The 27,628-nt window shown below is 39.5% G+C and overlaps 2 protein-coding genes across 7 annotated transcripts in view; one reads left to right on the top strand and one right to left on the bottom strand.

Moving 5' to 3' along the window:
- LOC143265638 (uncharacterized) overlaps positions 1-27,628 on the bottom strand; it is a 124,190-nt gene that overhangs the window by 83,758 nt on the left and 12,804 nt on the right. The window contains exon 2 of one of the 6 annotated variants that reach the window (XR_013040286.1): positions 3,000-3,140. The exons of 4 other annotated variants lie outside the window; for them this stretch is intronic. The gene's annotated coding sequence lies outside the window, so the exon portion shown is untranslated. Of the gene's footprint in view, positions 1-2,999; positions 3,141-24,607; positions 27,119-27,628 lie in introns of those variants that run through there. One more of the 6 variants, XR_013040288.1, reaches the window with a different exon arrangement.
- On the top strand, positions 4,981-8,535 carry LOC143266606 (uncharacterized). Its single transcript, XM_076542022.1, has 3 exons — positions 4,981-7,098; positions 7,210-7,457; positions 8,365-8,535. Exons 1-3 carry the CDS (start codon positions 7,077-7,079, stop codon positions 8,533-8,535), a joined length of 441 nt encoding a protein of 146 aa, XP_076398137.1. The 5' UTR covers positions 4,981-7,076.

Here is a 27,628-nt window from a genome sequence, read left to right as displayed (position 1 = left end):
CTTCTTTTAATAGCTCTGATTCATGTTTATCATCGTCGTCATCGTCATCCTCCTCTTCTGCTCCTGTCTTTTCCTGGTTGCCTCGCTCCGGTCCTCTGGATATTGATGCGTGGATTGACGCTCTCACCTCCTCCACATTTCGCACTCGTGATTTCTCTGCCCAGTCAGCTCATTTTACCTCTTCCGAGATTGATGCGGAGCTAGTCGCTCTTCAAGCTTTGTTTGATTCTGTTCGCCCTTCTATGCCCTTGAAGCGCAAGAAACGCCGCGATGCCCCTTGGTGGTGTGAGGAGTTGACAAAACTTCGCCGCGAAACGCGTAATGCCCGCAATTTGTATCGCAAAACTCTTTCCCGCAATCCTACTCTCGCCACGGAGATCGCCTTACCCGTGTATCTTCTGGCTCGTCGAAGTTTTAAGTCGTTAGTTTGTCACCGCAAGAACGAGTGTTTTAAGGAAATGATAGATGAGGTTAAGGTTGATGTTTGGGGACGTCCTTATAAGGCTATGTTGCGTAAATTACGCGGTGTCCAGCCTCCCGTGTCCTTGAACCGCGATGAGTTTCGCCTCGCGATGCAGGCTCTTTTCGTATGCTCCCCGGTTTCTCCTACCTCCTCTCTTTCCTCGCTTCGTTCCTCTGATCTCCCTGCCTCTCACAGCACTTTGCTTGCTTCGTCTTCCTCGATCCATGATCCAGCTATTTCATCTTCCCCTCAGTCTCCAGCCGATTTATCACTTGCATCGATTCGTGAAGGCACCGAACTGTCTCCCACTCTGCTCCATAATATTTATATTGGAGACGATGGTTCTGACGTGCCCATTGACCCCCTTACTGTGTCTTATTCCTTAGCTCGTATAGGCCCAAAGAAAGCTCCTGGTCCTGATGGTATGTCAGGTGAAGTTGTACGTGTCGCTGGTAAGCTAGTTCTTCCTTGGCTTACCAAACTTTATAACTCGTGCTATTTCCGCGGTTTCTTTCCTTCGGCTTGGAAAAGAGGTCGCTTGGTTTTGATCCCAAAGGCAGGTAAGCCTTATTCTTCGTTTAGTGATCTTCGCCCCTTGTGCATGCTTCCCCATTTGAGCAAAGGTTTCGAGTATTGCATCCGCGAACGTCTTCTCGAAGCCGTTCGCGTTTCCGGTGGCTTCTCGCCTCGCCAATTTGGTTTCTTATCGGGTCGATCAACTCTTCAGGCCATGTGCGTGGTCACTTCTGAGTGGGACCGTGCTCGCTCCGTTAATAGCCATTGTCTCCTTATTACGTTAGATGTGAAAAATGCTTTCAATACTCTGCGATGGGAAAATATTCTTCGTGTAGCCCGTTCGCGTGGGTTTCCTCCGTCTCTTATAAAAGTTCTTTCCAGCTACCTCTCCGACCGTCGTGTTGGCACCTTCCTCTCAAATGGTACCTGGGTAGAGGTGCCAGTATTTGCTGGTGTACCTCAAGGTTCCGTTCTTGGTCCTTTATTGTGGATCCTTGCCTATGATGGAGTGTTGGACGTGATTCTTCCCGGTGGTGCTATTACCGTAGGTTTCGCGGATGATATGGCTTTAGTGATTGTAGCTCGCTCCCTTACTAGGTTACGAGTTCTTGCCGAGGAGTGTCTTACCATCTTGGGAGCCTGGTATACCTCTCAAGGTCTAGTGTTGGCCACGCACAAAACCGAGGCAGTCCTTCTTACCGGTCGTCGCGTTCCTCATGGTCTGTCCCTGATTCACGGTTCAAGTTCCATCCGTACTTCTCCTTTTGTCCGCTATCTCGGCGTGCTTTTTGGCAACAGTCGCCTTTACCGCCATCACATAGACAAGGTTTGTACCAAAGCTCTGGCTGTTGCCAAACGCTTGTCTTACCTTCTCCCGAACCTACATGGTTGCGGTTTTACAGGTCGCTTGTTGTATTATCGTGTAGTAGAGTCCATTGTTTTGTATGGCACCCCTGTTTGGTTTGAAGCCGTGAATTACTCTTACATCCTTGGCCGTCTCAATTCGACGCAGCGTGTTGGGCTTTTGTGCATTTGTCGCGCCTATCGCACCGTGTCAACCAATGTTTTATGTGTTTTATCTGGTTGTACTCCTTGGGAGTTCCTTGTGCACTTCCGTACCGTTTGCTTTGAGCTCGATCCTCTTTCAGACGGCGTAGATGCTCCTCGCTCGATCGATCTTCTGGTAAGGCGAGATTGGCAATCCGCCTGGAATAACTGTCCTAATGGTGAGTGGACTCGCCGGCTTATCCCTGACCTTCACTTCTGGATTGAATCCGGTGGTCCTCGTATTTTGAATTTTCATTTAACCCAGATCTTAACCGGTCATGGTTGCTTCGTCAGCTATCTTCATCGCATCGGCCGTACTTCTTCTCCTAATTGCTGGTTTTGCTCCTCCGACATCCCAGATGATGCCGAACATACTCTTTTCTCTTGTGCTTGTTGGGAGTCCAAACGTTCTTCTTTGTATAGTGTCGTTGGTCCTCTTTCCCCTTCGAATTTTGTTTCGGTACTCCTGGGTGATGACTCCCATCGTCGTGCTATTCTTCACTTCATAAGGTACGTGATGCTGGTAAAAGAGCAGGTGGAGCGTTCCCTAGACAATCTTTCGTCTCACTAACGCTCTCTTCCTACTGCTTCTCCTTTGCTTGTGCGATCTCGTTTGCGCCGCGCATTAGGTTTAATAGCTGTGTTGCATGCTGTTATCGTTGTGGTGTGTGGCTGCAGCGTGTGTGTTGGCTTGTACATGTTTGTATGTTAGTATGTATATTAGTATGCCTGTGTGTGTGGTGTAGTGTAGTGTGTCTGTGTACTTGTCTCTGTTATTTGTGCGATGCGCGCTACTTGTGTCCTGCGTGCTTGCTTGGTCTCCTTATCATCCTGAGATTTTGTGGTTGTATTGTGCAATTTTGCTTTTCCTACTTAGCTTAGTTTTATGGTCATGCTGCTCCGTTTCTACCGTCACCTTTTCGTTTCCAGGGAAGAAGGTCTACGCGCCGAGACCATCGCGGCGCGAATCATCCCCGGAGTTGAAATATCCGACCTTCCGGCGCGAACAGTTTGGAGAGGCGCCGAGCGCCACATTCCGGCGTGGGAAGTAAAACAAGTTACCGTCGCAGAAGAGTTCCGCGGCGTGAGAACCGCCGTAAAATTCCGGGACAGACTGCAACAATAAAGTAGTTTTATTTTTTCTATAACGGGAGTCTACAGCAACATTATTCGGTACAACGGTACTGCTGGCACCCTACCCTTCTCGTATTCCTTCTCTATTTTTCTCGCTATGTATATCGCTAGGAAATAGGCGATCTGTACGCAGCGAAACATTCCGCAGACAGTAGACTGGATAATACCGGGTGAAATCGCGAACGATAGGTATAGGAGCAGAGAAAGCGAAGGAAGAGAAGCAGACAAACACGGTAAGTAATGTATTAAGGTATCGTAATAATTCTGGTCATATCGTAATTCGGGTACGTTTCTTTCAATTTTCTTTTTTTTTCCTTTTCCTTTTATTTGGTTATTGTGATTGTCCAATAAAAGAAGTCCACTACCGCACTTTCGTTCTCTCCCGCGAGGGGTTGCCAAGTTGTCCCGCACAAGTGCGCGGGTATTTCGATCAGCATGAGCGCACACAGGTGCATTGCTTTGATTTTCGTCCGACCGTTCCGGTCTTCCGTAAGGGGGGGGAGTTGTGACATGGTATTTTATACCCGTCACAAGGAGCCTCCTCGGGAGACCGGACGGGTCATAGGTCGCCGTCAGATACCGTCTAGAGAGAGAACGAAGCGTGTATAATATCGTAAGAACAAATTCTGCCGCTATATTATTTTGTATGTACCGCCGGAGAATGACGTCACCAGCAACGAAGGAACGACGTACATCGAGGGAACGCACCGCTACCCTGCTGCTATCCCGCTTGGAACCTCCGATAGACCAAGAGAGGCTGTGGAGTAAGAGGAGAGAGGCCAGCGAGAGAACGACGTACGCTGAAGGAAAGTGCCGACACCCTGCCGCTTCCCCGCTCCGGCCCTACGATAGAAGAAGAGAGGCTGTGGAGCCGGAGGAGGTCCTGCCGAAGAAGACTTCGATAGAATTCGGAGACTCCGGCCGAGGGTGGGGGAAGGCTACGAGGTGTCCTAATACCGGCGCAAGGGCTTGCGGATCTTTATTCTGTATTCGGCATTTGCCTGAGTTTTCTTTCCGAAAGTTATTAGCGTTCCGTGAGGAAGAATACCGATCTCTCGAGCTTCGGCGCCCCGTGTTTGGACACCTTGGTAAGCCCCCTCATTTATCGATATATATATGTAAAAGAGCGCGAAATCGAGATTAACATATTGTGGGTTGTCGACCACCTGGCTTGCCATTCACGGGCAGGTTCTGCAAAGTGTGACTGGAATGGCTTTCTATCGTAGGGATATTAGTTTAAGTTAGAAGGGTAAAACCCGGGGGCCCCTGTCCGGGACGGTCGCGGATCCCGACGTCCGGACTTTTTCGCGTCATCGAGAGATCGCTTCTCGATCTCTCGAATCGCCACTCGGCTGGATCACCGAACCTGTACCGGGGAATGATACAGCGTAAGCCACAATTAAAGTATCGTCTCGAGTAGGCCTTTGCCAATATTGTGCCCCCCACGTCTCGATTTCGCGAACTCTTAGTACGGGAGTAGATCGTAAAGTGCATGCTTGTCGTACCGGACATTTCGTGTTTGTCGCGCAACTTCTCGCCTTCTCTCTCTAGACGGTCGCCGATACAGAATCGATTCGCGTGTAAGAATAAGTCGCGTCGCGTGTAAATTTAAGTGCGTTAGATTCCGTTGCGTTTAGTATAATTGCGTTTCGTCGAATTTCGTCGAGTTTCGTCGCGTTTCGTCGCGTTGCGTCCGTTCGATTAATTGCGTCGCGTTTTGTTAAGTATTTGCGTTACGTTATAGAAATTCCGTTGCGTCGCGTACCGTTTCGGGAATCGTGGATATATCAAAGATTGTATTCCGCTTAGGAACTGGCATATTTCGTTTCCGTGGCTAAAATCTCGCGGAGATCGCATCTCGACCTTCCGCCGAGAGCGTTACGATTAAATTGAATCCCGATACTGGATCACACTGTACGTCTAGGTTAATTAGATTTTAAATAAACACCGCTGTTTAACAAATACCGCTAACTTGAGGTTTCTCGCGGATTGTTCCGAATCATTTTCTCTCGTCCGCCTCCGCGTCTAGCTCCTTTACCCTTAAAGAATTCCGCCACTCTACCATTTCGTTCGGATACTGAACTACCGAGCCGTTCCGCCGCCGATTCGAGTCTTCCGCGTTTTTCCGAGATTGACATAAACGATTTTCCCATCTTTCCGCTCTACAGTCTCGTTTCACGTCTAAGATCTTTATCGCGACACTGAGAGGCGTCTGGCGCCCAATTATCAAATTAAATAAAGCGATATCGAAAGGATTCGGATCGGGCGCCGAAGTGCTACGCGCGCGCGAATCCGCGGAGGCGCCGCGACGGTCATCGTCGCGGGCACGGTCAGGAAGGGCCGATCGAGAATTCGCGGGCGAAGCGGGGTCGCGGGCCGTTACCGAGCTAGCCGCGAAATACCGTGTAGCACGTAAAAGTGATTAGGTTCTAGGAAACATGTGTGACGAGGCAACTACGCAATACAAAAGCAAAAAGAGTTTTATTAATTCAACTAATCATTCGATGTAAGCGTAACGTATGACACTACAAAAAATATTTTTCGAATAATGTTGTGTTTAGTCTTATTTTAATTAAAAAAATGTCAAAATTGTAATAGTAAAAGTTTCATATGAAAATAATGGAAAATAAAAAAGCTTGACTGTTACATTACGATTATCCTAGTGATATGTTATTGTTTTTTTACAATTACACTTTGCGCTCGAAAAATATGAAAGAATTGTATGATATGCGCTATGTGAAACTCAACGTTTCAGTAAAATAGGCCAAAAACTAGAAATTCGATTTTTTCCTTTTACATATGCTACCGACTGATGTATTGGGCGTTTGATTTGGCTCAATAGCACATTTGATTACCTTATTCGGCTGTATGCATTGTAACGAATCAAGGACGCAACGCTAGAAAAATCTATCATAAGTTATCGTTTTATTTGATTTTTTATTTTCGTTTGGTTGCGCGAAATTCTTGTACATTTTCGAACATATACGACATACAGTGAATATTCTATATACGCAAATCTTTCGGGTCTGAGGTTTTGCGTATATCGTGAAGGTACTACATTTCGAGCGAAGGAGACTGAACGTAAACAAAAAGTGACCTACTAGAAGGACATGTAGCGTACCAAAACATTGTCTGGCGCATCGAGATACATATATCTATAATGGTTCGTATTCTTTCTCAGGATTTATTAATTTCCAATATGCCATACCATAATTTATTATTTTTAATTTTGCGCCGCCTCCGAAAAGGCTGAAATGTATTTAATATACTATCTAACGAGTAAATAGGTTTCATTCATATCTGTTACGTAATTGTATGATTGAATGAAATAGAAATTACTTCATTAGGAAATAGAAATTATTTTACACTTTTTAGTGCATTTCGAAGTCGGCGTATTTTTTTTCTTAAAATTATTTTTTGATTTTTCTTAAATAAAACTTGTCATTTCAAATGTTGAGCGTACATCGATGACTTTATCACAATAAGATATTGCCAGTAAATATAATTCAAATTACACCGTGTTTATTCTCATTTCAATCAGAACAATGTTACAAATATGTTGGTGAAAGTTATATGTAAAAAAAGTCAATAATAGAAAAGTTTTACAATTTCATGTGTAGTGTCCCCAATGTTTATCGTATGTCGATGGGTCTTTCCCTCTCCTTTTGGGGTCCTTCCCCTTATTCCTGGTGGTGGGGATGATTTCTTCGCGTGTCGTTTATTTTGCGGGCAGGGGTACGAAACAAAAATCATTTCTGCATAAAGCGTAGTAGAGGTAAGTACGTCTCCGACATTTCTATTTATTCTTCCATTTATTTCATTTAATCTTTATTGCGGTATTTTCTATTGCGTATTAAATAATCTCTTTCTCCTTTTTCAGAAAAGAAGCAAAAGAAAAAAATTAACATATCCAGAAATGGAGCCTCTTCATGACAATGGTAAGAATATTATTTTGCATATATTTGTAGGAGGCCAAAAGCTACGCAACAGTTATGTTGCGTATAATATACAAAAAATATTGTACGACTTATATTACATTTTTCATGCAGATGAAATCGAAGAGATTGTGAGGCCACCGGGACGTATATTATGGCCTGAAAATTGGTGGGCCATGCCGCCGTGGGGCATGCAGCCGTGGTGGATGCCGCAACCGCCGCTGTCGCTGCTGCCCCAACCACCGCTGCTGTCCCAACCACCGATGCTGCAGCAACCGCCGCTGCGGCCGCAACAACCACCGCCGCCACCACCGCCGCCATCGCAGCCGCGACCGCCAGCAATTGAAGCACCACCTGCTCGTGTAAGTTGAATAACAACTCCTCGTCGTGTTTTTCTCATTACAATGCCACCAAACATGACACAATTAAGATCATAATTATGTAGGGAGTGTAACATAATTGTAAGTAAACATACATTGTATTATAGTTAGAGTAACGTATTTCGTGAAGTAGTAACGATTTTTGCGTGTTCAACGGAATTTTGCGTCGAAGCGATCGTCGTTTGTTTCTTGGACGTGTCGAAACCTGCACGCGTGCTCGTGGCAGAATTTCGTTAGACGCCGCGACGTATAGATGTGCAAGTATCACAGCAAATCTCTATTACACTTAAAGTTACATTTACAATAAAACCTATAATTATTTGTGTAGCAAGTTAAGTTACGATAAATTCGTACCTTTGCAGTAAATGTACACTTTTCCGTAAGTGTGAAAATCCGAAAATTGTATGGTTTACTACACAAGTAATTATCGTTGTAAATATATTGTGCTTGGTGTCATTTTAATCAGGAAAACGAAACGAATACGATTGTAACAGTTTTTGTGTTGCTATCTTTTTCTACGTTCGGCTCATTACAAAGCATGTACAGTATTGTCTCCGTAAATGTTACTTCTGCGGGTGTTGATTGTAACATGTACGGAATAGGTACTACATACATTCTTTGTAGTGTGCCGAACGTAGAAAGGGACAGCGATACAAAAGACAAGGAGGAATAGAGTTTCGAACATTCGGTAAACATTAAAACGACATCAAACACGATATGATTACGATCGTAATTACTTCTGTAACAAACCATAAAAGTTTGCGATTTAACATTTACGGTAGAGATCTTTTTAACATTTACGGAGAGAATACTGTAATACCTATTATATAAATGTAAAACTCCAGACCCGAAAATATTTGTACATCTCACTATTTTTATCTCATTGCAGGGTAACCGGCGGCAACGAAAACGTTTGGCGGCCGCGTTGCGGCAAGCGGCTGCGTTGCAACAGGCGGCCGTAGCAACCGCGAGAGGCCGGGGCCGGGGCCGGGGCAGGGCCCACAATCAAAATAATAAGAAATTAAATTCTAAGTATTTCATAATAAACAATTGCAATTAATTACGTCTACGTTATTTGCATGTGTAACCTTATCTTAGAATTAAGTACAGTCAACCCTCCTATAACGCGGTGAGTGCGTACCGCGTTATATGGAAACCGCGTTCTGAGAGTACCGCGTTATGGGAGGGTTGACTGTAAATAAATAAGTAGAAATTAACCGTTTCACTGCGGCGCAATTTTGGAGTAATTCATCAACAGGGACGACGTGGTAGACGCATGTCGGTCGCTGCGCCGTGCAGACCATAACAGTATCCGGAAATTTAATACTATTCGTAGAACTTAAAAAACAATCATTGCAAATTGTTGAAAATAGCAAAAATAAATACAGAAATATGTCGGTAATTTGCCAATATGTCGGTAATGAAGTATGTATATTTATATACTATCTATATGATACCGCTCGTTTCATTTAGATCCTTAAATGTTAAAATAATATCTATATAATTATTCTTTACTGGCCTCTCTGCAATTACGATATCGTACACGTATATTAAAAGATCTTGTGTTTCATTTAAAGTTCCTTCTTTGTGGTTTCTTGTTTTCAAATAAATTCATTTAGTATTGAAATTGTATGAATTGTGTTGTCTTATATTTAATAGTTTTCAATATTATATTATAAATGTGTACTCCCGTTTCCATCAAAAATGAATTAAATATACCTATTATTGATTTATTTTAAGTAGCCTTTTATAAAAATGTAGCAAAGCTAGATCACATTCTTTGCATTCATACCTACTTTCTCGACGAATTTTATGTTTACTGCATACTGCACATTTTGGAGCAGGATTTTTTTTAAAAGACGGATTAAAATATGTGCTGGGAAAATGCCTTTCATTAACACGTAATGGGCGTATATTTAGGTCTTTTGTATGTATCGATGAATATCTGGGGATGTATATGTACGTCTTTCGTAGTGAAAGGGTTAAATAGGACAATATAGGCTAAAAACCGGAATTTAAGTAATTTTAAGTACATTCGGGATCAATAAAAATGATATATTAGGTATAGTAATAAAATTCATTTATTAATTAATTTTTACGTCGTAGTCCGTTATGTGTCGGAATGTAAGACACTCCTTCAAGTAAAGAACTGGGTGAGAGGTTAGGAGTCCTGCCTCGTAATCTGTACACTTTTGTCGCAGGTTCGAGCCCCCTGAAAGTGGTTTTTTATACCATGTCACGTTTTTCATTTTTTTTCTTTTGTAATTATGAAATTATAAATAAATGTAGCATGTGGCGTCATCTTCCAGTGCAAGCAATACATTTTGTTAGAATAAAAAATAATTGAAAAATGCACTTCCTTCTCCTTCTTCGTAAAATGAAAACGCGCGCAGTGTAAATTGGTGTATGAGAAAGTTATCCCGGCATTATTAATTAATCTTATAGTTAATATGTGTATTCTTTGTGTTTAACGTTAAATAATTAATTTGTAATTGGAAGTGTGTTATTAGTTTTTGATTTTTTCCGATCCTGATTATTTAACAGTAATAATATTAAAATAAATTCAAAGTGTTTTTAAATAATTGTTATTTACAAGATATAAAACATCTGCAATTAATAGCATACATATACAATAATATTTAATACATGTAATAGAGATCCTAATCACGTACAATATTAATTACGTATTATGGAAATAAAAATCGAAATAGTGAGGTAGGTTATGACTGTTCATGTGTTGTGTACAAATGCAATTCCCCTTCCAATGAGACGTTTCTTCGCAGTGAAGAATGAGTGTGTCATCAGGATGAATTGTATCGTTGACGACAGTTCTGTATCGGCTATGGCCACGAAAGAATAAAATAAAGAAGTAAAATATTTTAAACGTGCTCACTTCGCAATAATTGATAGAAAAGTGAATGAAGAGCAAGATGTAACCGAGTGTCATATATGATTTTCAAACTTTGTCGTAGATTGGCGCTCCATAAAGATTGCTCTTTATTTTTTACTATTATTTTTATGATATCACTTCGTTAACTTATTAGTGTGTTAATTTCATTATTTGTTCGTTATAATTTCCTATTCGTTCAAAAGGAAATAATTATATATCATAGAAAAGATCGGGAAAATTGTTAAAAAAACATAAAACATAACTAATTTATTATATATTATTTCTGGAATTAATATTTTGTGTTTGCACATAATACATTTGAAAATAGAATATCATGATACGATTGCTATCATCTATTAGTTTTGATGCAAACTGTTTTTTAATGGTGGGCCCTTTTAGCGGTACCCTCTGGGGTGCCATATGTATGTACGTATAGCCAGACCTGAACCCAGTCAGCACCAAGCAGCGCGATATCCCAGCGGCCATGATGTTATTCAAACGACTCGGATGTATTGAATTCTCCCAACCAAAACTTCTCTGCGAAGAAGTAATATTTCGACAGGATTTCTTTTGCATACTATTCCCAGAAGTTTAATCTAGGTCGGTACGGAGGCCGATTTTGCAATTTCGTCCAAAACAATTTTATGAACTGAAAACTAACATTTCTTATAGAAGAAAATTTTTCGCGTCCCACTTTTCCAAAAACGGCCTCCGTACCGACCTAGATTAAACTTCTGAGAGTAGTATGCAAAAGAAATCTTGTCGAAATATTACTTCTTCGCAGAGGAGTTTTGGTTGGGAGAATGCGTGTTTTGTCGTAGCATCCTATTTACCGTCCTTGTCTCTCCTAACCAAAAACACAGTTAGTAGACAGAGAACATTCGACGAACTTCACACCGCTCGATCTAGTGAATTTCATTACTCTTAACGTCTAAAATTAGATTGATAGATATGGCAACAGCGTAACAATCCGGCAACGATGCCTTCGCGTCCCTTGTCTGTCAAAAGTTGGTTGCTAATAATAGGAATAGGAATAGGTGGCTAATAGAGTTTAGATATATTTGTAGATCTAGTCGATAGATGACGCAACGCGAGTTGTTTAGTTTATAGATTGTTTATTTCTAGTATTCTCCGCTCATAGACATCGTCGCTTCGATCGATTCGGAGATAAGCCAAAACGGGATCTTGCCCTTTAAGGCGAGTGTTCCGCGGCGGCCATCTTGTTTGCATAGATCAGCGTCTGTCTCACTCATGCATCTTCGAAAATTCGACTTTATTCTGTACAGAGTATTTATTACTATCTAAAACGACCAGAGCGGCCTGTAGGGAAGTTCACTGATGGCCGCTGTACTCGTAAAAACTTTATTTTCGCAATATTCAAGCGTTAAAGTCGAATTATTCGCGAAGTCGAGCTTCACGTATAACAACGATCGCCACGATTTAACAGGGTACACTCCGGCATTCCTGAAATATGGGAGAGAACTCCGTGCGCCCGAAGAACTGGCCACCTGCCCGCCAACCGAGGTCCAGCCACGCCAAGAAGCCATCGACCACCTGAAGCAGGCAATAACACTGGCACGAAGAGCCTTGGCGGGAGCCTAAGTCCGCCAAAGCAAATATTATAATCGCCACCCACGAAATTCCGCTCCAGCCGTTGAGCACATGGGCATGCAGAGGGTCTACCCGCTTTCCTCCGCGGAGAAAAGGTTCAACGCGAAGTTAGCCCCTAAATACGCTGGACCATACCGGGTTTCAAAGTTCCTTGGGCTTACGGTAGTTCTGGTACAGGGACCGCGCGGCCGACCGCAGCACGCGCATCTGCAGGATTTGAAGCCTTGCTCCACCACCAAGCCAACCGCTATAAAAGCCGGGCTGGCGAGCAAAGAGGATTCATTATTCAGCCAGCTAGCAGACGAACCAATGCCGTCACGCAAAGGCGACCAGCAGCACCGTCCCCCACAGGCAAAGCCCAGGATACGGGCTGTCCATGTGGGACAATGGCCCATCCGAATAACCTTGGTGCCACCAACACGCCGAGGACCGCCGGCCAAGATGTGGCCACCAGCCCGCCGGTCACCACTAGGAGGCAGATTAGCGGTCGTAACCACCACCGCAGGTCCGTTCCGACCCTCCGCAGCAGCGCCACCGCCACCACCGCCGAGCAAGGTTCCAAAACTGCCACCGATCGGCCTACCCGAGATCGACAGGGTCGAGGCGCCCAGCACCTCAACCATCCCAGGACTGCTGCCAAATCTCCCGGAGGCGCCCGGGACAAGCCGGACGAAGCGAACGCAACCTGCCCGGAAACGTCCTGCCACGGCCGAAGGACCAGGAAGCGGCAGCCAGCGGAAAAACCTCGCCTCAAGGGAAAACCAACCCCCGCCGCTCTCGTGGGATCGAAAATATGGATCAAAATAGGGGATACGTGTTTTTAGAATTTTTTGTTTATTGCAATTTAGCAATAATTGTTATATATACAATTTTCTCTTACCTTTTACGGAGAAATGAATTGAAATTTGTTTTCGATGAGGATGAGATCTTTTTATACGACAATTTGTCACGTTTTTAACAATTGGACAATGTCAGATGTTTATTGTTCCATCGATAGCCAGGGAAGGTCCAGCGGGCGCCGCGGTACCAGTCGTCGCTGTACGGAACATAAGTTTCTATGGCCAATGACACTTTTAGTCGCAGATATAAGTTCAGTTACTTGACTTTTAATAATTTGAACCGAAATGTTCCTCGTTTAAATGATTTGGTAGCTCTGAAAAGGAGCCTCATGATTGGAAAATTGGATTTGGAAAGAAAACCAATTAGCATGTTTCCTTGGTCTTCTGAGTTTTCGAGGATGTCTGAACGTCAGCGAGTTGTTATTCGATGCACAGAGTTATTACAAATACTACGATACACTTGTCAGCGCGGCAATTGGTATCAATGTTTCAATAGCAGTGCATCAGAGCAGTGTTTTAAGTGTTTCTCAAGTGTTAAGTGTTTCTCTTTTTGCGTTGCTTTAAAATTTATTAAAATGAGGGTCAACCCAAATAATATTATAAACATTTTAATAGAAACCTACAATTATGACACTAGTAAGCATTCAGACAAAAATGCTAAAAAAAATAAAATAGGCACAAAGCATTATTGATTTGATTGACAGTTATAAGTTAAGTGGATACACAGATGTAGAAGTTTATCAGGAGTTAGTATTTGATGATACAGTAGGTGAAACATCGGTTAGCAATTTCAACGTACAAGAAGAAGGAACTGAAGCTCAAAGCGAATCATCAACGAATACCATCTCACCGTCGGACTCTCCGCATGAGGGAACTTCTGAACAGGCGCACCTTGATGATGTTGATTTGAAGTATAAAGAAGAAGTAATAAACTATTGCCGAAGTGGTAAAAAGAGGAAATTATGTACCAGAAAATCGAAGCATACAAATATTCCAGATTCCTAAAGGTACTACCGGATTTATACAGCCATTAGATGTGTTTGGTTTTAGAATATGGAAGAATTTTGCATGAAAGGTTTCTGATTTAGTAATTTTCTTAAATTTGGATATAACTTTACATTCTAGGAATTCCATAATTAAAATACAATCCTTAATACACAACCAAATTTCATCACCACGATACAAAAATTTATTCCAATATGCCTGGTTCCGTTGTGGCTATTTCGACATTAGACCTGGTGAATTTAATAACCCAGTTGAGTTTTGCTTTAATGATTTAGAAATTTTGTATTGCTGTTAATGTACTGATGTAGTTTCCATAAAGTGTTCGTGATGTAAACAGCATTTGTGTTTTACACATTTCTTCATTGAATTTCATTATTCTGCACACTGTACAGCATAATCCTCAGAAACACTCATTCCACTTTAGCTTTATCAATTTTCATTACATTTTCTTTTGTGAATAAATTAGCATCTAAATTCAATAAGACTAAAGGATTAGAAATTTTTCGAACAAAATTTTTCTTACTTCGAAACCTATTGACATCAAATGGTTGAACAAACGGTATGGTATTTTTTGATATTTTTAATATTTGTAGTTTCTTACATTGTTTTTTACCATGGGATTGAACATCATAACTCCTTCTCGCTATATGTTTTTCACGAATCAAGGAACAAAACAGTATTTTCTGGTAGGCACGGAACAAAAAAATAGTGGCAAGTTTTTAAGTAAAAGCTTGTTCCGTTTCTTCTTAATTCACAAAAATAGACAAGATTTAAACATGCCAAATCATCAAATATAAACTCTTGTTGCATTTCTATATCTGTATATGCCGATTCTTTATACATTTCGGTTACATCTGTTATGCTTTGTGCCAATTTAACTTTATTTCGATTTATAAGTGTTTTCCCACTTGTTAGAGTTAAATATTTCCATTAAAATGTTTATAACATTAATGAGATTAACATTCATACTTACAAAAAATAAATTTTACAAATTTTCAAAAAGAGAAACTATAATTACCATGTACTTATTGTTCGGGAAAGATCCCGAACCGTCGAAACTGCGCTCTAGCTGTCTCGCTCCCACCTCTTGCGTGTTTCTCTTTTGTTTTGAAACGCAGTACGTGGTAAGGGGCACGGAGAGCGAGACGCGCTAGCTCGCGAAGGATCGCAAAAGCCCGCTAGACGCGAATCTTCGCGGTCTATTTCCACTTACTGTAAATAATGCGTCGAGAATGTTCGCCTTCTAGAACAATCAACATTGACAACAATATTTGGTATTGTCAGCTGAGCGAGCATCATATTATGCACGCAGAAACTTATACAGGGTGATTCAAAACATTATATCACTCCAATATGTGCACTGCATGAATGAAACTGTAGGCATTTGAAAGAAATGGTAAAAAGAGAGATTCACAGTTCCGATTCCACTTTAACTAGTGATTCTATAGGACCTCTAGTAACTATGACTCTCTTAAGGGTCATAGTTGCAGGGACGGTGATGCGCAATATAGATCTTTCATTACGTCCGTGAGCCTCTCCCGTCCAAGTCGCACATCATGCCTCCTCGTGGCACCCGTCGGTAACATGTCCGTCACATTACACGCGCACAAACACATATACAGGTACGCATTCATGGACCATGCATGCATACACACACACAAACACATGTACATACGCGCATTCATGGACCGTGCATGTACACGCGCGCGCGCACACACAAGTACACACACATACACACACACATACACATACATATACACATACGGACATGGCTAAATGATGTGCGACGACAGAAGAGTAAGGAGCTTATTTATAGAACATAACATAATTCGGCATACCGAAAATGAATCAATATGTGAAATTCGGATTGTTAAAAACATTAAAACGTTTTAAACGTTCCTTTACTCTAGTTGACGATCTGACCTGCCTTGGACATGTTTCGGTAAAAATTCGGATTTCACAATTTAAGTATAAAAAATGAGTCAAAATAGGGTTACGGCCTCGGACGTGGAGCTACCTGGTCCCGGGAGCTCCACGGCGGTGTATACCGCTCAACAGGGGACCACTGTTGACGGAAGGGCAATGAATATCGGACAATGCAGTAATAATGATACTCTTATGATAGTTCTACCCTTTCAAGACGAAGGAGCACCGTGCCCTACTGGTTCGCCTGGCTGTTTGAACCTATTATTTTTAAGACCGCAAAATGTAAAGGACCATCTGTCTAATCATCACCTAGAGAGACAGACATCGTGGAATTGCAGAGATTGCGAAAAATCATTCCGCAGTCTTCTTTCCACATGAAAGAGCAATGCATCCAAAAATACTTAACGAAAAAAGACAAATGACTAATGCACGAACTGATACCAAGCGAATTGATGGGCGCACGTTGCAAGCCGTTTGGACGCAGGAGGAAATAATAACATTAAAACAATTAGACAAAAGACTTAGAACATGTAAATTTATTAACAAAGAAATTGGAGAAGTATTATTAAACAAAACGAATAAACAAATAAGCGATAAGAAAAGAGAACTGCGTCTGAAGGGTGAACTAGATGAAGTCGTGGACAATGATGATACTGAAAATGATAATGGTATTAATGATAATAAAAATAATGCTGGCGATGTTAATAACGATAATAACAGTGATAATATTGATAATAGCGATAGTGATGGTAATGATGATGATGATGGTAATAATAATAATGAGGGTTTGTTAATAATAATAATAATGACAATATTAGTATTAGTAGTTCATCAGATACTGAATTTCAGGATGCTTCCGACACAATGACTATAAATAAAAATAAAAATAATATAAATACAAACGTAAACGATCAACAAGAAGAAGTATTAAGATTAAATGATGAAAACAAAGAATAGGATGAAGTTTTTAAAAATTATATAAATAACCTAGTTAATAATCCCACTGAAGCGAATGATATGTACAACAAATTAAGAAATATATGGAATTTATATAAAGAAAACGCGGGAGAATTAACAAAAGAAATAGATAGATTCATAATTAACGATTTAACTCCATTTCTGATAAAAACTGATGAACAAATACCCAATCCAAGACAACAAAATATGTAAATACTAATACAAATAGAAATAACAAAAGATTAAAACCAAAAAATCGAAACAGAAATAATAAACCTAAAAGAAATCACTTGAAAAGGTATCAATACGCCAGATGCCAAGATCTGTATAAAAACTGCCTAAAAAAATTAATAGACATAATAATAAGTGGTGACAAATCAGCTTGCAATGTACCGATTTATTTCTTCCATCCTATTACTATCGACGAACTAAAAAAGGAAATCAACGAAATAAGTAATAAAACATCTGCAGGCTTAGACGGCGTCAGGAAATATGTCAATCATTACCCAGATTCCTGGACCAAAAATCGGACTACACTAATTCCAAAATCCAATCAAGACTTGAGTAAAGTGGAAAACTGACGGCCTATAACTATAGGGTCACTAATAAGTAGAATGTTTTCTTCTTTAGTCGATTCGCGAATCAGAAATGCTATCCAACACAATATACGCCAAAAAGGCTTCACCGCAGAAAATGGTTGCAGGCATAATATAATGTTATTTAACGCGGCCTTAACAAATTGTAAAGTCAATAATTGCGGTGTTTTTACTGTAATTGACGTCTCAAAGGCATTTGATACAATACCACATCAAATGATATCTACGGGGTTAAAAAGAAAAGGAATCCCAAATTGTTCGCAATCGAATTATTAATTTAAAGATATTAGAATAACCGTTAGACGAAAAACAGTGGCCGTTTTGTCAGAGAGTCCGACAGCTACCGAGAGCAAAAACGAGCTAGTTTTTGCGGGGTCTGACTCACTCTCACGGTTCGGAGTCTCGGTACAAGAGACAGACCGTGGGAGTGAGAGAGAGACCCCAAATAAACAGCTGATCGGCCGTTAGCTTCGAAGACAGCAAACGACAATTTCAAAAAATTCGGAATCCGTGGAGGCGAGCGCTGATTGGCTCCGCCGGCCTGCGACATAGTCCGCGGAGGTCTAGAACCTTCCGCGGACGATGAATAAAATAACCACGGACGCCCGAGCGCGGTTTAGTTCCAAAATTCCGATTAAGAAGCGAATTGCGAAGTGATAATTTACGCGGCTTGCGTTGTTCTTGAATAACTACTTTGTCCGTGGCTAGCGGCGAGTACTCAATAAATAGTACTATTAGAAACAACTAGATTAATTTCTTTCGCGTGGCAATATTTATTCGTAGATACAAATAAAATAGTAAATATGATAAAGAAAATGTACAGGAATTGCATTACTGAAATTAAAACAAAAAACAATGAAATAGTAAAAATAAATATTAAGAGAGGAGTGAAACAAGGTGATCCTTTGTCACCCTTATTATTTAATCTACTCATTGAACAATTACTGGATCGCATTGAGGAAGAATGAGAAGGTATACTAATAAATAATAATAATAAAATATCTCTATTAGTTTATGCGGATGATATAGTACTAATAGCTAAAGATAAAATTGAAGCGCAAAAACAAATGAAAATAGTATATGAATATTTAAAGAATTTAGGCATGCAATTATCAATTAAAAAGTGTTTTGAAAGCATTTGAAATTAAAACTAAAAAAGATACGTGGTATATAACTGAACCTAATATTCTTGTAAAAAATACTATTATTCTTAATGCAGATCCAGATACTGTATTTAAATACACTGCTCAAAAGAAATATGGCATAGAAAAATTTAACGCAAAAATTGGCCAAATTTGACTGATGATAACTCCGTGAAAAATCATCGCAAAGTTATGCTTTTTCTTAAATTAAAGCTTGAAATCTCTACTTTCAGACCCCCAGCTTTGATTTTAGATTTCATGCATCCCTACCACAATAACACCGTAAATATGGGGTGATGTTTGTACTATTGATAAAATAATTTTCAGAAAAAAAATACGCCGACTTCGAAATGCACTAAAGAGTATAAAATAATTTCTATTTCCTAATGAAGTAATTTCTATTTCATTCAATCATACAATTACGTAACAGATTGAATGAAACCTATTTACTCGTTAGGTAGTTTATTAAATACATTTCAAGCTTTTCGGAGGCGGCGCAAAATTAAAAATACCTCAGTAAACGTTACTGCCTATAACCAGTTAATTGCGGTATGGCGTATTGGAAATTAATAAATTCTGAGAAAGAATACGAACCATTATAGATATATCTGGTAATATACGTAAATGTAACGATTGCATCTTCATTTCGCAACGTTTCTGATATAAATGAAATTGAATCGACTTCGTTTGCATGTGGAAGCCATGGATCTAAGAACCTATAAACGGAGCCCACGATGCGAGAATTACCAAATTTGTGGCAGATGGGCTCTATTTTTATAGTATATGCGGCGATCGAGTCTTTCCGTCGCATACTCTATGAATCTAGCCCTTTGCGGACTACCGCCGCATATATGCGTTCTGCGTAAATCATCAAATTGGCCGAAGAACTCATATATGCGTTTGGCGAAAACAGTTGATTGAGCCGAGAAACGCATATATGTGTCCCACGTAAATGCGTGGCTATGGCCGAGAAACTTAAAACTATGCGTTCCGCGAAAACAACTGATAGAGCCGAGAAACGTGTACATGTGTGCATGCGCGTAAATCTGTGCATGTACATATAATATGTCCAGAATTCGACTTGGAATGCTATTAACGAAAACCGCGTTTAAGCAGAAATATGCGCTGGCAATTTTTAATGACTATCGCGGCAGGAGCTCGGCCCCACGGTACGGTTCACTTAGAACCGTCCCGTTCGCATAGGGCTAGATAGACCATAGTTACATTCTATACGCACTAACACCTACTTCGCGGCGTGCTATCGAGTTATATGTATAGAAAAAAAAAATAGCTATACAAGCTTTGCCTATGTTCGGCTGTCCAAAGGTTATGTTCAAGAAAATCTTTTAATTTTGCGCCGCCTCCGAAAAGGTTGAAATGTATTTAATACACTACCTAACGACTAAATAGGTTTCATTCATATCTGTTACGTAATTGTATGATTGAATGAAATAGAAATGACTTCATTAGGAAATACAAATTATTTTATACTTTTTAGTGCATTTCGAAGTCGGTATATTTTTTTTCTGAAAATTATTTTATTCGAAGTCGATTAAAAAACATGGTCGCACATAAAGATGTGTACAAAGGTACAAAGCATTATTTTGTAGCAGCCATTCTAAAGCTCTTCGAAGTTTACCGACGTCTATTTCAAATGGTCGCTGTCGTTCTAAATTTTCTAGGCTTTTTACGACAATCATTATACCGTTCTAGTTTAACCTAACTGGAAGTTGTTCGGCAACTTCGAATACATCACGGGCAAATAGGACTACCTGATCTTTGCATCAATTCTGACTGAAGCGATTTTGAATTTTCATGATTTTAAGGAACGGAACTATTCTGCACAACATGTGTTTTTCGATTTCCGATAAATCTGATATCTCCTGAGGTACGTGCATTACTTTCATTTTATTCCAGAATGCCTGCGATGGAACTTTGTGCTTTTTAAGATGATGTAGGCAGCGAGAACATGTTGTTATCTTCTCTAATTCTATCAGATTTGCAGGAATTAGATGAGACAAAGGCTGCGTGTGCAAAGCGTAATGTTACTGCGGATATAAAGTTTTTCAGCATACCGCACACAGTACATCAGCGAAAATATTAATAGCCGATTTAAAACTGTCTGCCTGAAGAAGTTCTTTTCTTCAGTTTTTAGCACGTTCACGCATATCATTTAAACGTGTATTTCTTGATTCGGTACGTTCTGTTAGTAACACTTTCCGCGTACGATTTCTTGTGACCATTAGACGTTGTGAACGTTGTTTCGTAGATTCGTTCTCTAATCGCCGGCGGATTAATCCGATCCGATGTGATCATTCCTGCGCCGATTCGTTTGCTAATCGCCGGCGGATTAATCCGATTCGACGTGATCGTTCCTCGGCCGATTCGTATGCTAATCGCCGGCGGATTAATCCGATCCGATGTGATCGTTCCTCGGCAGAATCGTTTTTCAAACGGTTAGAAATTCTACTTATCCGCCTTTTTTTTCATCTGTTGTTTCGCGTGACATTTTCGAACGTTCGTATTTCCGCATTGCGGATAATCTCGAACGGCGTTCATTAATAGTTTCTTGACGCCGTGCCTCTGCATTTCTTTCACGATTCCTTGACAGACATAATTGTTTAACCCATTCGAGACCGATTGCACACCGTGTGTGCAATTGCTTTCCGAGCCAATAAGACTGGTTGCACACCAGGTGTGCAACAGTAGTAATGAGTAATTATCAATTATTCTGAATAAAATTGTTATCGAGGTAAAACCTTGTATCACCTTATATTACACACATGGTGTTCAATCCGCTCCACGCAATGAAAACATTCTAAGTAATCTAGTTTTTTTTTATTAAAGATAAATAATATAAAGAGAAAAAGAGCTTCGCTCCTGGGGACCGTGTTTGAAAAAAATCGCCGTCTCGAATGGGTTAACTTCGTGCGATCCTTTCGCTCGATTCTTTTTCATTCGCGATGCATTTTTTGTCGATCTGCCCATAGTTGTATATGAGACTTCTAAAAAGTGATTACTTCAAACCGCAATTGTCCCGTCTTTTTTGATTCGCTGAAAGCAGAATTAGCCCGTTTCTTTTGATTCGCTCAAAGCTGAATTGGCCCGTTTCTTTTGATTCGCTCAAAGCAGAATTCGCCCGTTTTTTTTTATTCGCTCAAAGCAGTATTTGACCGTTTTTTTTTATTCGCTCAAAGCAGAATTGGCCCGCTTTTTTTGAATCGCTCAAAGCAGAATTGGACCGTTTCTTTTGATTCGCTCAAAGCAGAATCAGAGGATTGGTGGGGCAAATTCCAGGATTCCATACTTTGTTTATACGTTCCGTTGTCAGGTCATTTAGATTGTAAATATAGAATACACAACAAGAGTGCGATACGCTTTGGGACAAGCCGTTGCACTCTTCATCAGCTCCTACATTCGTTCCAGTTTGCCGACCGCTTCGAACGTAAAGAAGGACAGCGAGTGAAGAAGAAGATATAGCATAAACAAATCGGCATACGTCGGCGAAACAATACCAATGCAGTAATGAAACTTTTGTATTTTTATTTTTTTTGTGATGAAACGTTCATCGACAAATTAGTGATACTTTTCTGATTAAAATAAGCCTAAACACGATATAATTCGAACTGTATGTACCGTGTACGTTTTTTATTCAGTTACTGCCACGATATAAGTTCTTGCAAATAAATATATTTCGAATTACATCGTGCTTGTTATCATTTTAAATAGAAAAATATCAGTAATATCGTGGTAAAATTTTTTTTTAAAGAAAATGACAAATAACAAAGTTAAGTCGTTTAGATGTAATCATAGGAAGAAAATGGACCCTGATGAAAATGGCACCAATGGGTTGCTGAGATTCTTCCGATTAAAATAAGTCCAACCACGACGTAAATCGGGCTAGTTTTGTTATTAATCAATTTAAATTGATGAAGTCAATCATTAACCACCAATTAAAGTAAAATTAAACCGATTTATGTCGTTATGTCATTTTAATCGATAGAATCTCAACAATCCATTGGTGCTATCTTTTCCAAGGTAAGACGAAAATTAGTGCAAACGAAATGTTCTCTACTAGATGCTGATTTGTTTTACTCGCGGCATTCCTTTGAAATGTATCTATCTCGCTCTCTTTCGTAACACGTATTCTTTTTTCCTCGGTTACTGATCCGAGGCTCCGCTAGGCTTGAAAAAATTGATTCATTTATTTTACGCACACCTCAGTAGATGTAACTGCTTCGTCTAGTAACAGATTACGGCTACAAGTCCGTGTGCGGTATGGTGGGGCACGACCAATCAGACCAACATCTCTTCCGACGTTTAGGAAAGGCAAACAGCAGTCAGTTGTAACGAGTATCGCGCCACGCTTTCTTCAGCTCAACGCGATATAGGCAAAATTGAAGACTGCGTAATAGGTATTACAACTATAGCTTTTCCTTTTTTCTATTTTTTATTTTTTTATTTTTTTTTTATTTTAAGAAGCTAAAGTAAGATAAAAAAGACGGTCCCATTCAGGTTACAGGGAATTACTGTTTATGAAAAAAGACGGACCAATTTTTGTTTCAGCAAATATAAGGAATAAACAGCAGCTGCAACAGCAGCAGCTGCAGCAGCAAATGCAAGTCATGGGGGAGCAAATCCGCCAGCAGCAGCAGCAACAGGCGCAGCTGCAGGCGCAGGCGCAGCCGCAGCAGCAGCAGCCAAAACAGGAGGATACTAAGCCGTCGCGTGGTATGCATCACAGATTCTATCACACAAATGACTAACACTACAACTGCCGAAGGGGTCAAAATTAATTGTTTAATGTTCCTTATTTTTAAATTATGAAACTTGTAAAATTGTTTCTTCTTCGAATATACGTTGATCCTAGTGTTGAGATAAAGAACTACGGTATGTGCAACGGTACGTTTATATTTCATCCTTTGTTTTATTATTTTATTTCCGATTTAAAAGTCATGTACATCGAACGCTGGTAGTTCTAGTGTTAACCAATCCGTGTCGTACATAATAAAGAATTAAGTCCAAAAATGTATAACCTATGTAACAGTTCAAATTTTACATTGCAGTCAGGGGGACAACCGCGGGCACGCGGCGAAAGCCTTATCGCGGCAGAGGCCGCGGTGGAGGAAGAAGCGGCGGCGGAAGAGGGAGAGGCCACCCCACTACTGTTTATCAATTTTTTAATAATAATAAATAATAAAAAAAATTGAAAAACGAATATCTATGTTGTCTTTTACTTATGTTTATGGCATTTACGCAGACAAAAAAAAGCCCGGAAGAACTGTTTCACAGTATCCTATACAATTCCCATTCCCATCCCCTCCCATTCCACTAAAAAGAGTGAAATAAAATAATTTTAAGAAAAAAAATACGCCGACTTCGAAATGCACTAAAAAGTATAAAATAATTTCTATTTCCTAATGAAGTAATTTCTGTTTCATTCAATCATACAATTACGTAACAGATATGAATGAAACCTATTTACTCGTTAGGTAGTATATTAAATACATTTCAACCTTTTCGGAGGCGGCGCAAAATTAAAAGATTTTCTGGAACATGTCAACCTTTGGACAGCCGAACATAGGCAAAGCTTGTATAGCTATTATTCTTTCTATACATATAACTCGACAGCACGCCGCGAAGTAGGTGTTAGTGCGTATAGAATGTAACTATGGTCTATCTAGATTCATAGAGTATGCGACGGAAAGACTCGATCGCCGCATATACTATAAAGACAGAGCCCATCTGTCGCAAATTTGGTAAATCCAGCGTCGTGGGCTCCGTTTATAGGTTCTTAGATCCATGGCTTCCACATGCGAACGAAGTCGATTCAATTTCATTTGTATCAGAAACGTTGCGAAATGAAGATGCAGTCGTTACATTTACGTATATTACCAGATATATTTATAATGGTTCGTATTCTTTCTCAGGATTCATTAATTTCCAATATGTCATACCAAAATCGACTAGTTATTGGCAGCAACGTTTACTGAGGTATTTTTAATTATGCGCCGCCTCCGAAAAGGTTGAAATGTATTTAATATACTACCTAACGAGTAAATAGGTTTCATTCATACCTGTTACGTAATTGTATGATTGAATGAAATAGAAATTACTTCATTAGGAAATAGAAATTATTTTATACTTTTTAGTGTATTTCGAAGTCGGCGTATTTTTTTTCTTAAAATTATTTTATCGACAAATCCCATTGAATGGAGATGGTTGAGAATAGTTTTGTGGTCACAGTTCATTTTTTCGACCAATTCACGCCTAGTTTGAAGACCATCCTGCTTCACAAGTTCTCGGAGACACTCTTTGTCGAACTCAGAAGGTCTTCCGCTGCGGGGCGGGTTTTCTACGTTAAAATCGCCATTTCTGAATTTTGCAAACCATTTCTGTGCTGTCGACTCACCTATGACACCTTCTCCGTATACATTGCAAATATCCCGGGCTGCTTCAACAGCTTTTTGGCCGCGATGGAATGCGAAGAAGAGCAGGTGTCGAAAGTGCTAATTTTTACCTCCTGGATATTCCATTTCTGAGCCTCAATAGTAATAACGAATGAAACTACTGAAAAAACGATTAACACAGTTTTGTAGAGCAGAAAGAGCTCTATCGAATGAATATTATAACCCTTTGCAAATTGCAAAATGTCGCTGTGAAAAAAAGAAAATGTCAAAACGCCACAAACTTATTCCCCAACCTAATATTTTATACTTTTTAGTGCATTTCGAAGTCGGCGTATTTTTTTTCTTAAAATTATTTTATTTTTAAAAGTACAAGGCAGACATACTGAATGTCAGAACAATTTAAACTTATACAGTGTTAACGGTCCAGATGAAGATGGATTGTTATTACACATCTCTACGTGCGATTCCAAGGACATTGTGCACAACGGAAGAAGACAATTACGAGGAACTCAACGTAAAAAAGTAGTGAAAGAACCACAGGGAAAAAGTGCGTATGCATGGATCAGGGAAGAAGCCAACAAGGAAATGGAATTTGGAGATGCGATACCATCACTTATTTATAAGTCTGAAGTTCTATGGAAAGCCAAACAGCTTGAAGCAGATAAAGAATTAGATAATAATAAATTTTCTGATCCATCATATAATTTATTAAAATTGAAAGAGGAAAATTTGGAAGTAATGCGTACTATAAAACAAATAGGAATTAACAACATATTTATAATGTATTGGAGCCCAGAACAGGCTTATTTTTATAAACAAATAATTAAGCAAAAACGTTATACATGTAGTCATGTATCTTTAAATGCTACGGGACCAATTGTGAGAAGAATTAAAAAAACAGACGGTTCTAGTAAAGCAATATTGCTATATCAAACAGTTGTGCCATTGGAAATCAAGTTCTCCCAGTTTTTCAAATGATTTCCGAAAGACATGACACTAATATTATAACGTTTTGGCTAAGGGAATGGCTACCATCAACAATGGTTTCAGTTCCGCCCAATATTGTAATAGATTATTCTCTCGCATTACTGAATGCCGTAGTTTTAGCATTTAATAATGTAGATTTAATAACATACGTAGACAATTGTTTAAATTATTTAAAAGCTAATAACATCGCATTAAAACCAAAGAGCGTAATTAAAATAGATATTGCATTAAAATGGTGTGTCAGTGGAAGTGTTTCCATCATAAACCTAAAAGAGTGAAAGATTTCTATGTACGTTGCATTGGTTTATTGACATCATGCGATAATATAAATTTATTTCAAAATATTTCTGAAGACATAGTGATAGTAGCCAAAGGTTGACCAATTTGATTAAAACATATAAAATAGAAATCAGCCATGACGATATAGATGATAAAAATAAAAGAAAATGTAATGTCACATGAGATACCGACACCAGTTACAGTAATGATTTAAGTAATTTTTTTAAATTGCTTAATGTGGAAAATAAAACATCATTTATTGATGTTTCTATCTCTGATAGATTAAATCCGCACTGGTATCTTGATATTCTTCCAAATTTTCGTCAGATCTGTAAACATTTCCCTTTTTGGACATCATTGATATCAAATCCAAATGATGTACCAACTTCATTCTATGTAGAGGAATATTTTCGAGAATTAAAACGATTAACTTTAAAAAATTCAAAAAATATTAGAGTATATAAATTTATATTACGACATATTGCACCAATAGCAGGGCACATGAAAATTTTAAACGCTATGCAATTAAATAAATACCAGCATCGTAAAATAATTCCCTTAAATAGTAACATAAACGAAATTGGAGAAAATGCGTAATATAATCCGCGAAAATAGCACATTACTTTCCTCCAACTGTGTAACAGAGAATAGTTTAATTTATATCTCAATCCCTCAGCTGGTAATGATTTAAATAAAAATACAATAATAGATAAAGTAGTAACTAAAAGGAAACTTATTAATATAGACGGTAATAATAAGGAAAATATAGATTTTACTCATTCCGATGATACGTACAAGTTAAATCACAGTAATATTTTAAATCACTCTTGAGAAATTCAAGACATAATCTATTTTTACCGTATTCTTCCAGTTTGACTTACTCAACGAGCAGTACGGTGACGGTAACCCTCGGCATGACAGCAGACCCCAGCAATGGGGTGGTTAGCGGTTGTATGGCTTTTTGGAGAGGGGCGCACTGGATGGCCCTGGTAAACTAGGTCCTTGGTGTATGTAAGAAAACGTTTTTACCCTATAGACTTATTGTTAGAGAGATATATTATAGTATTACTGCGTGACTATTAATGGAATTCTTTCTTAATTTTGTGACAATCTCAAACTTTGGAGTGTTTTTAAGTATGTAATTGTATATGGAAGTGCATGGGTGGAAATGAACTGTGTGGTGTGAATGGCGAATGGTAACTGGATCTCGGAATGAGTGTTTCTGTTCTTTTAGTTAACGACTAATTTTTCCTGTAAAAATAGAATTTTAGACACGGGGGAAGGTTACTTACTTAACCATACCTAACTCCCCCAGGTAGGTGGGGCCACCTGCGCTTCCACAGGTGTGTGTACCCTTTACGGGGGCAACTGCCATAGGCCGTCCCAAACCGGGTTGAGAAAAGTAGAGGGGCCTAACTTAACCTAACCTGTTTGTCCCCTACCGGCCATCCAACGCCGGGGGTGAAAGAGATGCCAAAAGGCGATTGCTCCACCCCCGGGCTGAGGAAACC

The sequence above is a fragment of the Megachile rotundata genome, chromosome 2, assembly GCF_050947335.1.
Source record: "Megachile rotundata isolate GNS110a chromosome 2, iyMegRotu1, whole genome shotgun sequence".
Lineage (NCBI taxonomy): Eukaryota > Metazoa > Arthropoda > Insecta > Hymenoptera > Megachilidae > Megachile > Megachile rotundata.
This window is presented reverse-complemented; position numbering and strand designations above follow the sequence as displayed.